The sequence below is a fragment of the Numenius arquata genome, chromosome 8 (genome assembly GCF_964106895.1).
Source record: "Numenius arquata chromosome 8, bNumArq3.hap1.1, whole genome shotgun sequence".
In the NCBI taxonomy this organism is placed as follows: Eukaryota; Metazoa; Chordata; class Aves; order Charadriiformes; family Scolopacidae; genus Numenius; species Numenius arquata.
The window spans coordinates 35,220,578-35,237,193 of NC_133583.1; the positions used below are offsets into that span (position 1 = coordinate 35,220,578).

The following is a 16,616-nucleotide window of genomic DNA, read 5'->3' on the forward strand; positions in this document are numbered from 1 at the left end:
GTGACACAGCACGCTGAGAACACAGCTCCTCAGCTCCCACGTTGCAAAGCTGACAGCCCGACAGGACCCCGGCCATGTGAGAAAATGTGCTCCAGAGCCACAAGTAGGTGAGGTGGGATGGGATGGTGGCCAGGGCCAGGAAAAAACCCTCGGTAAGGCAGCAAGACTTTCCCGTGTCTGCCCGCAGTGGCCAGCACAGAGGGCTATCATTAGGTTCCCTGGCACTGCACAGCACGGAGGAGACCAGCACTCCCAGAGAGCAGCCCATGCGAGGGAGGGAGCTGCACTGTGTGGGTGGCAGCAGGGAGCATGGGAACCGGATCAGCCCATCTCGGCCAGCCAGGATCCCACTTCTCCCAGCGCTGACCCAGGCTCCCCCGTGACTAAGTGGACCACAATTAAGTAGGCCACAGCTCTGCTACCCTATGCAGGAGGTGCTGTGCCTTCTGAGGCCACCAGAGCTGAGACAGCTGGGAGGACTCACACTCACAAGGAGCCTCTCTGGCCAGCAAGCATGGAGGGGACTCACACACCCAACTCAGACATTCACAAAGTGCCTGATTCCTGCCCTCTGCGTGTGAATTAGCACAGGAGTGACACTTGGGTTAAAAGACAGGTATCTGATTCTTTCCCCTTTTGGGTTGAAGGCCCTACCAATGAAGAACTGCTGCAGGAAGCCTCTGCCAAGGGTCTCGTCTCACAGGGATGAGGACAGTAGTGGGAGCGGCTCGATTCCCTCTAGAGACACTTTAAGCAGTCTTTTTCATTACCCTTAGCACCAAAATGACGTAGAAGAGGAGGTGGGATTTTCCACAGAGACAGCAGTGATGTTGCTGGGTGCCTGGACCAGTTCCGTTCAAAGGAGCATCCTGAAAGCTGTGCCAGCCCCAGGAGGCCTGGCCACCATCGCAGAGCCCTGTCCGGTCCACCCCAGCCCAGAGGGTGAAGGGGCTGATGCTCTGCTCAGCCCACGTGATGCTCTCAGCAAAACAACAGGCAAACGTGACCTGAATGCAGCCAGAGCAACCCGATGTCTGGAAAGACTAGCTCACTGTCAAAGGGGCAGGCATTGCAAAAATGATTCCACATGGCTCCATCCTGCGCTCGATGCCATTAAACTGTTTCACGATCTGGATGAGGAATAGAGAGCATACTTATGAGATTTCTGGAAGATGCTAAACTGGAGAGATTTCAACCACCTTGGAGTATTGGATTAAACTGCAGCTTCGATAAAAGGGAGAGGCTGTCCAAAATCTTCAAGATGCATTTCAACCAACGCTCAGGAGAACTGGAAAACACGAATTGGAAAAAACGGAGCCAGGCAGAAGCACTGCAGAAAAAGCTTGAGGACTGAAGAGGGTCACTGTGCATAAGCCAACAGCATGACAGGACTAGAAATGATCAGACTGATTTAAAGAGAAACAGGTTTATCTTTGACCAAGTTTCTAAAGATAATGAAATATAAGCCCTGGATGAAGCTACCTTGGGAGATCAGAGAGTCTTCGTGACTGGCAGTTTTTAAGGAAAGGCTGGATGACTGCCTGTCAGGCAAGACCTGGGATACCTGACCTTCCCCCTGCACAGGCACAGGCACTCGCTCGTGGTCCCTCTGACCCTGCCTTTCTGTGAGCTGCAGGTGTCTATTCATGACTGAAGTCCCTCAGGGTAGACTGCAACCATTACAGAGCCCAGGTCCCCAAAGAAGCCAACATAGACCAACTGGCTGTCCATCTGCTCTTTGCTCATAACAAAGACAAGGGAGTGCAACTTGAGTGAGATTTGAGCTGACATTTGCCACAGGGTAGGGAGGCACACCAGCCAGCGCCCACGGTTCAGATGGCAGTGAGAACACTGCTGTGTCATGTTTCCTTGATGATCAGTTTAAATCCAATGGCACGTGTTGCACGTGTTCAGCTGTGCTATTCCTAATGCCCTGTCATCAAATGGGCAATATCTGGAGTAGAGCTGTGGGTTCATCCACAGAACATGTCAACAATTTTGCCTTGTGATTCCTGCATCAGATCTTTTCAAAAATAGCTCGGTCAGGCTTTCTTTCCTTCCCCCCTCCATGGGACCATCCAGCAGTACCAACATCTGGGAGACGCCAATGGAGCATAAGGCGGGTTTTCCAGTGAGGCCACGATTGAGCGCTGAGGTTGGCAGTTGCATGTGGCTGATCCCTGTGCCTTCTCCCAATGTTGGGAGCAGCCCTGTGCTGCACTGCCTGAGCACGCACCCATCCCACCGCCCAGCCCTCTGCAGGGAGGTGGACACGGGCCAGGGTGTCTGCGAAGGCAGGACCAACACCTCAAAGTCGCTGCCGGCTGGAAGGTCAGCGCTGCCAACCTGTGCTACAGGTTAATAGCCCAGAGCAACAGCGACACTGAATTATTTCTAAAGGTTTTTTTGTGCTGAATTGCCTATGACTGATGTTTTGTGGGATTACATAAGTGAAAACACAGGAACGGATCTCCTGTAGAGGTGTCTGGATTTATAAATAGATTTATTGCTCGTCTTTGAAGTTCAGAACATACAGCCATTCACAGGGCCTCAGGTACAAGAAGCTATCCTTCACAGGCCAAAAGGCTGTGTTGCACTTAATTATTTGTTAACAGGTTTAAAAGCCGTGTTTTAGATGAGACACTATTTCAAATAAACAGCAAAGGTAATTGTGCCAAGCATTGCTGTTCTCTGACTGCACCTTCTCAAAGAGGCTCTCTGGCTCTCACAGACTGTACCCAACTCCCAGCACGAGCTTGGTATAGGGAACAGGAATTTAATTCCCCAGTGCTGCTCTCCAGGATTTATGGCAGCTTCTCTTAAAAAAAACACATGTTGCAAGACCCAACTGATGAAAGCTGAAGTCAGCAGTCCAAACCAAAAACGTTTAGCAAATCAGGCTGAGGCTAATAACTACTGTTACAAATTACCCAAGATGATGGAAGACTGTCTTCATATTTGAAGTACTAGATTTTCAAAACTGCCTTATTAGAAAGACCATAAAACCAAAGTTCTCCTTCTCCCCTCCATAGTACTGATACATAACGTTCAAATGTCCATCTTTGAGATCAAGCACGTATTTCTGTAAGAGATGCTGTCTTAGAGAAAGGCAGAAGACAGGCAGAGGGCTTGACAGACAGATAATGAAAAGCTTAGTGTCTGTTCTGCAGTAAATCAAAACAAATGGTGACATGAACTGTCTCTCTAGACTTAAAATCTATAGACATCAGTGGGCTGTTTGGCCCTATGGATGCAGTCATAGGACACGAACAAGGTAGTCTGGTAGTTTACCCTTTCCCACTTATATGCACCCTCCCCAAAAAGCTTTGCTGCAGGAAAATGCTTGTTGTGAAAATAGCACAATTTGCAGAGAGGCTGCAATAGAGCTCCCCTGAAATACCGCCTGACCTTGTGAAGTGTTTCAAGGCTGTAACCAACCACTGTGGAAGAGCTTTGCAGCTTTCTGAAGATGTGCTCACACCTTAGGTACATTGATAGAGCCTTGTTCTACCAAATAAACTAAGAATTTCGTCTTACCCCTGGTAGTCCCACCCAAAAAAGAGTCTATGAAACCAATACTGTACAATTCGGGGCCTGGGCTACTGATTTGACATCCCCCAATCTCAAGACTATTCTCTAAGGTCCCAACTGCCTTTGCAGTAGATAACCCACGTACCTACTGGCTGGTTTCTTAGTAGGTGACTTGTAAAAGTGGTCAGAACCCGCCTGGCTCTACTCCCACACTGTGATCACTGAGTACACAGTTAAGCTACTGTCGACAACATAGATCTGGACTACATGTCCTTGCTTCTGCTGGTAGGATACAGGGAGGGAAATCACTTGCCTCATCTTTACTTTAACTACCAGTAAGGCTAGAGAGTCACCCCTTCCTCACGAACAACACCATAGAATGAATTTGCTATTCATGAAACCAGTATAGTTGATGTCAAAGTCAGGTGCCAGGGAATTATCTCTGTGTAAAGTGATGCAAAACGACCAACTTTTTTAAAACTATCTTGGCTGAACAGCTACTCACGCCCTTTATACTTTCTACATTTCCTTCTAACAAGGAAACTTGCTTTGCCACACCAGATTCCAAAACCAATCAGTGTCTGTGTTAATTTATACTTACAGCCCCTTCTGCAACCCCATCTATCACACCAGCAGGAACCTAGGCAGCTTTCAAAGAGTTGCCGAGTTCCAGTACCTGGTTGCTTTGTGCTAGCTGCGCCAAGCCGATGATGCTAAAGCTTGGTTTAAATAAGGATTTAGCACCAAACTACCCAAACAATTTATAGCACAACCTGCCCTGGCCCAAAAGAGAGCTTATGTCTAGGGCAGCACAGAGCTCAGAAAGCACAAGCTTCAGAAGAAGATGAGGGCACCAGCTGCACGCAGCTCTGGGGCTGACCTGTTGAAGGGCTGCAGCTGTCCCCAGACATAATTCAGGGGGCTTTCTCCACCCTGTCACTTCTGCAATCTTCCATCTCACCACCACTGAGCAGCCCTGACTGTCCTACGCAGCACATCTGGACAATGTTTCCATCTGAAGGGTTGGTATACACTACCAAATAAGTATATAAATGAAGCAGCGTTACTCTAACAGCTACAAAGACTAAAAATACACTCGCTGCAACAACGCAGCAGGGTTCCTAAAACATTTACAGATTTGCTCATCAGACAGAATTATTTGAGGCAAGGGAGAAAGTTATATTGTGACCCAAATAACTTGTCTTTTTAAAACCAAATTCCTGCTTGGAACTATTTCCAAACAAACCAGTTGCAATGGTCTCACCTCTGTGGACTCAGCTGTCCGTAGTCCCTGACACAGCTTAAGTGAGATCCTGGGCATTTCAGTTCTCCAGGCCTCCTAGCACCCCTCAAACAGCGAGCCAGGCTGCTGGGTCCATGTGCATACAGGAACAGGGGCCATGGCCAGAAACACTGGATCCACATAATCAAAGTCACTTTGACGAGCCACAAGCTGACAGCAAGGAGACAGGATCTCTCCCCATGTCTAAGCTGCTGGAGCACTGGTGCCAGGGGCTATCCAAGGGGGATATATACAGACATGAGGGTTAAGCAAGAAAACTGGCGTAAAACAAGCTCTCTGTGACCTCCTAAGCAAGTGATGGACCGACAGGATTAATTGGCTCTGGCTGTGGGTGAGGAGCACAAAGTCCCCTGATCTTACACGACTATGTGATTTTTGGAAAAAGCCAGCGCCTGCCAGGCCAGTGGCAGATCTGTGCCAGATGTGCTCTGCAGTACCTGTTCCAGACTAGGAGGTCTCAGGGAGAGGGAAGGAAAGTTGGCTCTTCCAAGGGACCATTTCCCACTTGATCTCTCACCTCCCCTTCCAATCTTCTTCCATGCTGCATGGTCACTCCCCTCTAAGAGAAAGAACATGAGCTACAGAGGAGAGGGCACAGTGTGGATCTACTGTGGTTGCTCTTGTTTTGGAGAGGGAGACAATGGCCATGTCAAGAAGCGAAGATCAGAATCACCAGTGTTGGCCCCCCCAGGCACATCACTTAAAGCTCCCTCAGGTAGAGTATTTCTCAGACATACTGAGACATTTTTGACAGCAGTGGCTGTTCATATGCATGTTGTTGGCAGGGTATCACTGCTGCAGGTTGGCCATATTTGAAACCTAGCCAGCTGTGGCAATGCTAATGAGAAGGGGAAAGAAAAAAAAAAAAACAAAAAACAAGAGAAAACAAAGACAAGGGGCAAAGCAGTTGTGCCGCACAGAAAGCTTTCTTGGCAGTGAAGGACAGAGGCTGGAGAGAGAGCAACTCTGTTAGGCAGAACCATTCCATGTCTGCTTGGGAAGCACAAGAAGTATAAACAAACTCCCCACACAGCCTGCAAATTCAGACATAGCTACCTACTAGGCAAATAATTGTACACAGGAGAGTTGCCTAAATATGCATTCCAGTAGAGGCTTCTTTCAAGAAGAAGGGCTGGAGGGCTTGTCCCAGGACAGCACGTAGGGGACTGTTTTGTGTGAGTGGAGCAGGGAGGGACTGGGAAGCATGGGCATGTTCCCTTTGGTCCCTACCGTGGGTCTAGCATCCTGCAGATGCTGTTAAAGCTGGAAAACCTTTCTGACCCAATGCTACCTTTGGTTTTAAATGCTAGCAAGCTACTCCTTTTCCAGCTGTGCTGGCGGACTGGCTGCGCTCCTTTTCTAGCCTTGGTACTGCCTGAAGACGGCTGTTCTGCAAAGGCTGGAGAACAAAGTCCTGGAAGCAAAACCCCATCCTTCTGTGCTTCTGCCTCTAACAGTGACCAGTAGCAGAAGCAAAAGTCAAGGCAAACATGTACTTTTGGTTATACGTGAAACAGTAAGTATCTGCTTCCCAGACACCTTATCTACACAATTCATGGTTCTTCAGGTTCTGCTATAACCCTTCCCTCAGCCATTGCTGTCAAATTCAGTAGTCGCTGTGGTGGGGAAGCTGTTACACTCTGTGTTCATTCCTGTTGCTTTTTTCCTGCATTTTCCATTGTTTTATATATCTATAAACATATATGACCAAAAATGCATAGTACTGAAGACATGGATTCAGCAGGGCTGTAAAGATGGTTCATGCTTCGTTTTCTACTCCCTCTCTAAAAAATTATATTGCTTTTCTTCCCTGTCTAAACTGACATTTTGGGGAAGGATGCGCAGTGGCTCTCTGAGCAGTAACAGCTTGGTTATCTGCCACTGGATAGCTGGTCAAGAACACTTTTACCACGTAAATTCTTTTGCATTTTTTCACACCAAGTTTTACCTGCTGGACAGAATTTCATGCCTTCCCAACATCTTCCAGCTGTGCCTGGAGATGCAGGAGCAGGGACCCCAGCACGAACCTGCGTGGGAGTCTACTGGTGACATCCCCCTCACTGCAAAACGTGACCATCTGTTTCCACCTTTCATTTATATCTTTTATGGAGAAACCAATTCACAAGTAAGCCTTCCCTCTTGCCTCACAAAAACTTTCCTTCTTTTAGCAGGTTCTGAAGAATTACTTTTTTCCAAGTTTTTTGAACACTCAGGCACGCTATTGTGCTGAGGAGACCACCCTTATCCTCACACTTGCTATCCCTCTGAGGCCTGTGATGGAGCCCTAAAGTAGGACTTTCCCCTGCAGAAGCTGTGCTAGCTCTTCACGATATATCGTACGTCCCCAGACCCGCTCAACCCTCACAGATTCAGCCAACTTGTGCAACAGTGAGACTTCATTTTTTACAGTTCCTGAGGCCATTTTAAAAAAGTTTGCCTCATTTGTCACTCACCATTCTCCTGATAATCATAAAGCCTCAGTGGTTAACACCAGCAAAAGAACTTTTTGCTCGTTCCTTCAACAGTGCTGACTTCAAGTGCTCTTTCACACCTTGGTCCTCTGCAGGCACTAGAGATTCCCTGGCAGGCGTCCTCTGAAAAATGTTTTCTTTATGCCTCAGGCACTCTGTTCCTCAATATCTTTTTCTGGCTTGACTTCTTATGGTTTGACATTTAGTCTGCCAGAAATAGTGCTCTTTTTTCTATTCCCTCATTTGGCTACAATGTCTATTGTTTAAAAGATATCTTTTTACTTCTATGAATTTACTTTAATGTGTTACTTAAGCCCGTTGGATTTTTTAGGGTCCTTTTAAAGGACACTGAGCTTTTAATCTTTAATCCATTTTCCTACCATTTGCCAGCATTTTACCCTATTGGTTTTTCTTTCCTGTTCTCGTTTAGCCCTTACCTTTGAACCGCAGTTATGTACTTCACCATTTCAGTTTGTAGGCACTTACTGATAAAATTAATTTAACTATTTGACTTCATTTTTTTCAAGGGACAGCATCACTTTTTCATTGACATGCACCTTACCTATCACTCAGTATCACTTGTATCCTGGTGTTAGCATCTCACTGATTTAAGAGCGAAGGCTGGTGTGAGCCTGTATTCACTTACAGCTGAAATGTCTTTATAGGTTGGATGACATCCAAAGAGTGAGCTGAATTTTCCACCTGTCTCACTCGAATACATAAAGTTAGCTCATTTATTTAAGTACTGTGATCAGCTCTTGCTTGTAGAAGAGTATTTTTAACACCATCTCTGTGAAGCTTCTGTCTGCGTGGGGTGAGCACTTTCCTCCACATGAGCTTCTCTGATTCAATGCGTTTGCCAGTTAATTAAAAAAAAATGATATACATATGCTGCAGAGTGCCTATCTGAACACACCACACTAATAAAAGTGAGACGTCTGTTTCAAAGATTTCTGTTTCCCAGCTACAGCAACAGATTTACAGCTTTACTGTATGAATCCTGCTCCGAAACAGAGGCGGCTCCTTCCTTGTGGTGAGGGGCAGCTTGGGCTGGCAATCCTCTCTCCATCCACATTCACCCAGAAGGCGTTTGTGCTGTACTGGGATATGCCATGGTCTTTTCACCTGGTGTTACTACAGAATAAGAAAGGAAGGACGCAGATGATTTACAATGAAGTGATGGATGACTGAAATTGAAAATGTTCTTCAGATGCTCAGAATGTATTATTCAAATGCTTTCCTACAGCAAACCCGGCTACAAAGGATCAAGCCTGGAGGACACCCAGGAAGCATCAGAGGTAAACTGGACTGGATGAAGCGGGTGAGGAAAGCTGCAGCGTGGAGGACTAGACCTGGGATGTGAGAAGGCGGCAAAGACCTCCTGGCCCCGCTGGCAACAATCCCCTTAGAGACCGCAACCCAAACACTGAGAAAGACTCTCTTGGACTGCTGTGTTTTTACTAATCTCTAGGTTTACTCCAGTGATGCTCTCAAGACACAACTCATAAATGTGAACCTCCTCTACCAGCACTGTTGCAATTTCTTATGTTTTTACAGGGTGAGCTCATTACGGATAATTATGTTTCAGATCACTGCAGAAATAAAGAGCTACCAGTAATCAGAGTTGGCCCGTGTATCACAAACATAAAACTGTGTTTGCCGCCTATAATTTAACACTAGGAGGAATTATGTAATCTTGAATTTACAACATTTGAAAATGTATTAAGGCAGATCAGCCGGGCTCAAGGCTAGAATTACGATGTGCTGCACTAACACCGGTCACTGTAGCCGAGATGGTGATGGTAATCTCACAGACTGGGATGAAAATTTTCTCTTAGCTTTGCAGCACGGCTCTCGGGCACAGTGCTCTGTAAAGCTTGGTGGGAGAGCGCACCTACCCAGCAGTATCAGCATCCAGAGTTAACCAACACCTAGAAGAGACGGTCTCTGCAGCAAGACGCACGCTCGTTCAGTTCTAAACTGAATCTGGCTCCGCATTGCAACTCCATACCGGCATCCATACTGGCAGCTAATGCCATGGGTTTCTTTTTTTCTTTTTTTTCCACATTGTGGATTTTATATAAGTGTGTCTTTTATATGGAAAAAGCAATCTGGTGTAATAACTCGACACTGGCATTGGAAATACTAAGTATGAAGTCAAATTAATTTATGACTCATTCTCTGCCCCCTCCATGAACAGTGTGTTCCCAAGAAAATGCCATCTGTAGCATTTACCCTGTCTATCCAGGGAAGACCAGTCACACTTGGCCTGCTCTATCATACAAAGCCCAAGAGATATTCTTTTTTGTATTAATGAAGGGGCAAAAAGGCACAGAAGATCATCTGAAATCATCTTCCTGTTCTTTTGAATACACAAAAATAGGTTACTCATTTAGCAATTTAGGTAAACAGCTCGTTACAAAAAGTCACTGGGGAATAAGCCTTTATGATTTCATTTCTTGATCGTTTCCTGTCTAACTAAATAAACATGAACTCAAGTGACACAGATACCATTACTTTTGTGCGCAGATTCTTGAATGATTTCTTTCATAGTTTTTTGAATAATTTAATCTTCTCCATCCTGTCAAAGACAATATATATCAACAGACAATGGCTGGGGAGAGCGAAATCTCTCAGAGACAACCAAATCTGTTCAAAACTTCTATTTAATGTTGAATCTAGGTGATGACCAATTCTGATGTTCAAGTTTGGGGGGGGGTTATTCTGTTTTGATAAACTGCACTTTTATATCACTTTAAAAATAGAACAAGAGTGACAATAGCAACATGTTACCAATATGACTAAAATCTACGGTTAAAATTCCTTGATAAAATCTGCTCTGCTACTATTTCAACCCTGATCTCTATGACACAGCTTTACATAGGCATGAGAGCTGAAGTACATCTGTGACATTAGCAAACCACACTAATTACAGCAGAACCACAGTAACGTGACATTCTGCTTGTCCACAACTGCACACAGGAGACAGAAGGCTCTCCCTGTTTCTCTGTCCAGGCTCAGTAACTGGCTGTTGCAGTGACGTCTAAGTGAAAGCTAACCATGGCTCTGATTTTTCCCTGGTCAGGCTTCACCAAACTACTTTTATTACTCAACTGGCAGTTCAAGAAGCAGAAAGGCGGCATTTTCAAAATGGCCTGTAGACTTATAGCATGGAGACATTCTCAGATATATTTTCCTACATCCTGATTTAGAGATCTTGATGCTTTGAAGGATTCTCAGCGACTTTCTGAAAAAACCTTAGCAGCTACCCTTATTTCATCTCACAGATAGGTTGTAATCCTACACACACAACTTCCAGAGCCTTCTGCTCATACTCTATAGCTTGTAAGGCTGTGCTGAGTTCTCAGCAATTTCTGCTAAATCCAGAGATTAGAGCAGAAACATTGAGTGAAATACCTCTACAGATCATACTTGTGTAGCCAAGAGAGTCCTCTGTACCTACTAGAGTGTCATGAGCTTCTCAGTGTAGGGACAAGGACAGCAGCTGTGAGAGGGAGCCACAGGGACTAAGATTTGGCTTGTAAGCATGAAGAGAAGAACGAGCCAACAACCGCTAGAGATAGCTGGGGCCATTGGCCTCCTGGAAACTGTTCTGAGGCTATTCAAAGTGAGAGAGAAGGCTACCCAAATATTAAGCAGCAACCTTCAGGGAAGGCAGCTGCTGTAAGTGGTATGTATTGTTTTAGACCTTCCTCATTCGATGACTGACTGGGAATTCTGCTTCTTGCTCCAAAAGACGGAAATGGCATCTTTTGTTTGCTTGACCCTGGAAGGCAGAGGAAGTTGGAGACTTTATTTATTCAACCCCAAGACATGGGAACTTACAGAACATTGTCACTTTCCAAAGAGCTTTTGTTTTTATTTTCCTTCTCAGCCTGTGTGGGTTCTGTTTGCCTTATGGATTTTTCACAGACAGTTTGCTACCAGCCTTGGACATCTGTGAGTGGCTTTTGCACATGGCTGTCAGTTGAAAGAACGCTCTTTGTAGCTGTATGCAAATAATCATGCTGCTTGATGGCAGAAATCCCTCCAGTTTTGATCAAAAAGCCGTACCACTAGATTTGTTATTGACCACTTTAATTAGAATGTGTATTATTTCAGAGCACTTTTGAAGTCTGTTACATCAGTATGATGACGGATGCTAGGAAGGAAGGCTGAGGGGATGATGAGAAGCTGGCCAACACAACAGAGCACATGGACTTTGCAGAACTCACCATCCTGTTCATAGTAAATTTCTGCCTTTAAGAGAGTATTTTGCTGTTGTGTTTCATGAAAAAACACTTAAGAGAACAGGGTTCCTTAAGAACCAGGAACATGCAAGTTAGAGAGAGTCAGGGACACAAACAACTATCTCGAAGGCAGACTGAAGACAAGTCCCATTGTGTGACATCAGACTAAGGACCCATCCAGAATATTTGTATAAAATTCAAACCTCCCTCTGTCATGGCTGAAATTCCCAGAAAATGAGCCTTGGATCTCACCAGTGGCTTTCCCATCAGGTCTCAGGTTTGGCTGGGAATGGAGACATCAACTCTCAATTTAGAGAGAACAAATGATGGAAGGACTTTTACATATGGGAAACTGTTTTGCACAAGGATCCTAAGAAGAAAAAAGGCCTTTTTGGTCTTTATGCTGCTGCTAAGGCCACCAGTACTCATGGTGAGTACAGACATGCACATTTACAGCTGCTCCTACCAAGAGAAAGCGCAAGCTGTGACAGCATCTAACCTAATCCTAGGGAGAAATGCATTAATGAAAGCGGCTTCTTGGGCTAAACGTTGAATGCTACCTCCTACACTCAATGACTGTACATATGTTCTTACTTTTGTGTGCTGCAGGAGAGGACTACTGGTGGTGTGTGCTGCGCCAGAGAGCTGCAGGCATCCTGCAGAGACAAAAGGCTCATGCTTGGGATAGGAAAAGTGGCTTAGCTATGCTGTACTCTATAGATTATTTTGATCCAAAGATCGACGTTATAACCCACTGCATTTTTTACAGCAGTTAAGTAAATACAAGGCTAATGGCAGATGTTTTCATTTAAACTTCAAGAAAGGCACCGCCTATACGTCAATTTGGAATTGGTGTAATGAGCCAACAAGACTCTGAATTACAATAAAAGCAAATTTAGGAATGAAATCTACTGGAGACTTAACTGGTCTCAAGTGCATAGTTAGATTTCTAAAATAATAGCTGCAATCCAGCATAACAAACATGACTTGCTTAAAAACAAAAGCTGGAGTTTAACTGTGATTTGCAGTTGGCTTTCATTCCCATGAGAAACTGCAAGATATTTCTTCTTGGAGTAACTTCTCGGTGAAGCCACACCAATGGTGCCCCCAAACCCACGTATAGTGGGACAAGGACTACCCAGTCTTGCTTTTTTCCCTCCAGGCTTACCATCCCTAAGGTCCTTCAGGTACCATCAGGCAGATTTTCTGAGTACTGCTTGTGTCCACAAATGCCAGGGCTTTGTCGCTGGGCAGGGGCAGGTCAAAACATGGGCATGGCTGAATGCTGGGGCCAAGGGGAGAGCTGTACTGAAGGACAGTAGCCAGCAGGGAAATGGGAGGAGGGTAAAGGGCAGCAAAAGTGTCTGGGGATGCAGAAATGAAGGAGCTGACAGTAAGTGCTGGTTGTGAATTGAGGGGTGACCCAGGACCTTGGAAAGGGGCTTGGAACAGGCTGGGGAAGATGGAATTGGTAAGAGGGCAAGAGGGGAAGGGTTTAACAGGTACCAACATGTAACAAGTTACTATACTTTTTTAAAAAAAGATAATATTTAAACATATTTAACATATTAAACGTATTTAAATGTATTTCTGCAGAGAAGCCCTCAGTGGGGAGTTTGCTTGCTTATCTTCATGCTCACAGAAGGGCATGGGCAATCCAAGCTGACCAGGAGAAGGAGCACATCAGAGAAAGTTACAAGGTAATGGCTATTTTTACTCTTTTCCGACATACAACAACGGAATAGTTTTTATCTTGAAAATGAATAAAGTACTGTTACTGCTTTGTACAATAAAGGTCTCTTAATTTTCCATCTTACTGAATGCACACATTCGCACACACACACGTCTACTACAAAATTTTCTGTTGAGATTTGCCCTTAGCTGCAAAGCACTCGTGCTGCCACTGGCCGGATTCACCCCAACTCTTCCCTCCAGGAAAAACTCTTCGAACTGTAAAATTGATTCTGCTTTGTACACCTGTGAAAACTGCCAGGCCCATCTTGCAGAACCGTGTCATTAACCTCCATGCAGGGTCATGTCGGACACTGACTGACAACTCATTTTACTTCCTAATCCTTGTCCCTACCTGTTCTCTGTCCCTGCAGCCGGTGGTGGGAACAGCTCAAGCCAGCTAAAGGCAGAGACTATAGCAGAGCTCAGAAGGCACTCAAGCAATCAAAGTGCAATCAGAAAAGGATGACAGCCCTGCTGGGAAAAGACTGCTCAAGCAGTTCAAAGGGTTCTTGACTGAACTGCAAGCTGTTTCACGTTTGGAAACAGTGTCATGGGTAAACTTTAGTACACAGAAAAATAAAGATCCTGCAGAAGAAAGCAAGTGATGAAGTTCCAAAAAGGTTTCAAAGCAAAGGCCGCTTCAGCTGCATTCCCTTCATCTCCTCTGCCAGGTTTGTGGTAGCAAAAAGGAAGGGCAAGTAAGTGGCACTGGAAAAGGTTTCCCTTCTTGCACAGAGATCTGGCTGAGACATGAGAACAGGCAGAAGAGGACAAGTTCTTTCACTGAAAGTTTTCCCAATTCCTCCCAGGGAGACCTGTCCTCTTCTAGCAGCCAAATCTCAGCAGGTGGGTTGAGATTTAAGAAAAAAAAGAATTAAGGTGGGCTTCAAAGATCAGCAAACAGCTGGGAGGAAAGCTTTGTTGTCAGCTAACTTCCAGATGCTTGTACAGTCCCTGCAGAGGCAGAATAAAGTGGAGGAGCAATGTTCTCAAAGGAGAGAAATGGGTTCTTCTCCAGACAGAACTTTTTAGGGAATTGTCTCCTCCAGGTAATCTACTAATGATCAATTAAAAAATCAAGCCAAGTTACCTACTGGCTCTTTTGTATCTTGTAATTTTTGTTCTAGTACCTGGCTGAGTGTCACAGAGGAAGCCATGTTTGATGCCATTGTTTACTTAATGCTATCCTTGTGTCTCATCTGTTTCAACATCTCTGCCCAAATCCCTGGACATTTTTTTATTTCCTGGATTGTGCTGATGTTCTGAAGAAAAATCCCAAAGAACTCAAGTAACTATAATTTCACAATGTTTCATTATTAATGAAGGATAAGATTTGTCATTGAATTCTGATGTGTATTTTCCAAACTATATTTACTTCAACAGCTGAAAAGTTATTTCAAGCAAAACAAGACTCAGTTACATGCTAGGAAGAAATACTTTGTAATTTAGACATAGTGTTTGTTCTTCAAGTGATAAAGTGCTCATTTGCACATGATAATTCAGCTCAGCCAGAGAAGGATTTTTGTAATCGACATGAAAAGGGAGGTTTGGGCAGATAAATGCCAAAAATAATTCTGATACATCTAATAAAAATTCCCCCAAGATAGCTAGTTATAGTATAACACACTCGGCTTACTGTACTGCATGGGAAAATGTAATTATCAAAATGTTGAAAGCCTGAACTGATTTTTTTTCTCTTAGTTTACGGAAATTCACATCAGACAATGTTTTCAGCATGCTTGAATTTAACAAAAACATTTGGGTTTATGATTCACTTGTACTGTAAAACACATAAGTTTTAAAAAAGTATCACGTGCACTTACTTATCCAGAAAGTAAAGTTTATACTGTTACAGGGTTCACGATGCATTTAATGACTGTGACAGTGACCCTGTGCCCCAAACATGTCCTAATTTGGCAGTTCCTCACCATATTAATTAATGATATATTTATACAGTTCACATCCTGATTCTCATGTAGGACTAAAAGGCAGATCAGGAACATTTCTGTTCACTAATAAGCCTGTGCCCCTAGTGCAAAGCTGCTTTCTCTGCTGTCCTGCAGCACTGTAACATGATTATTATTAATCCTGACCATGCAGTGCAGAGAGGTCCCGCTCACGCTGAGTGTTGTATAACGGAGTGGTAAACAGCTGAGGAAGCCGATGGAAAGCAGTCAGCGCTCTTAACAAACCAGTAAGGGCGAGGAATTTGTTCTGATAAGCAGGCATAGGAGGAACATAAATGACAGGGTGAGGACAGTCTCCACACTCGATGGGACCTTTATAGCCACCAAGTTAGAGAAGCTACATCACATTCAAGTAACCCTTAATCAGCTGCGCGCAAATCACCGGGACTGGACAGCACCACCCCTGAGTCCTTGAAGGAGCCAGAATGAGATACTGCAGAACTGCTGGCCAAGGCACGCAGCCTCTCCTTACAGTCTCAGTGACCAGGCACTGGCGATTTGCCAGCACCCCAGCTCCAGCAGGGACCCTGGCAACTACAGCCCAGTAATGACCACCTTTGACTTCTTTTTCAAAGCTGTAACGACAGACAACTGGTCTAAGTTTGGTTTCCATGTGCAAGTTAGGCACATCTCCTTGAAATTATTCTCCTATCATTCTTTCATATTTTGGACTTACCATTGATGTTTACAGCTGGCAACACTATAGACATCTTTGGTCTCCTGGTCTTGTTATGTGTAGTGGCTGGCAATAACAGGTGGTCCTGGAAAATAGGGGAAAAGATGTGTTAAATCTACCCTGGAAGTACAGAGCTGGGAAAATTCCTTTCCATTCTGTCTTACAGGCATTCCACATAAAACTATTTACAACATCTTAGCAAGTTCAAATTGTTGAGGGAGTCTTCCAAAAGTCACAGCAATAGCTCATGCTGTGTAACCGAGAAGAGATCCCTATCGCGTGCAGCAGAATATGAAAAAGCCTTGATCATGTGGAAGGAGATGGAAACTACTATTAGGCCCTCGTTCAACAGAATACTTATGTATATGATTAAAGTAATTTAACTTGACTTCAATGATACTTAAACATGTGGTTAAGGGCTTTGCTGAAACGGTGCGTTTACTTGCAGTGCTGCCTGCTTTATATATAAATGTCATCTTGCTGTACCTATGTCAAGCTCTACACCACATGCCTCGTGCAGTAGGACTGTACCGGTCAGGGTTGTCACAGGGTGCGAAATATGAGCTCTGCTAACAAAACCTACCAGGGAAGTTTGACGGCAAAGCTGTGCTTTAGTAGCTTATCTCAGCTGTGAGGTGGCTGGGTGCTGCTGTAAGACAGCTGTGTTCAAACTAACTACCCTGG

The 16,616-nt window shown here is 44.7% G+C and overlaps 1 protein-coding gene across 1 annotated transcript in view; it reads right to left on the bottom strand.

The window, feature by feature from the left end:
* ATF6 (activating transcription factor 6) overlaps positions 1–16,616 on the bottom strand; it is an 81,274-nt gene that overhangs the window by 3,940 nt on the left and 60,718 nt on the right. The window contains exon 15 of the mRNA XM_074152001.1: positions 15,933–16,017. Within this exon, the coding sequence (XP_074008102.1) occupies positions 15,933–16,017 (85 nt within the window). The remainder of the gene's footprint in view (positions 1–15,932; positions 16,018–16,616) is intronic.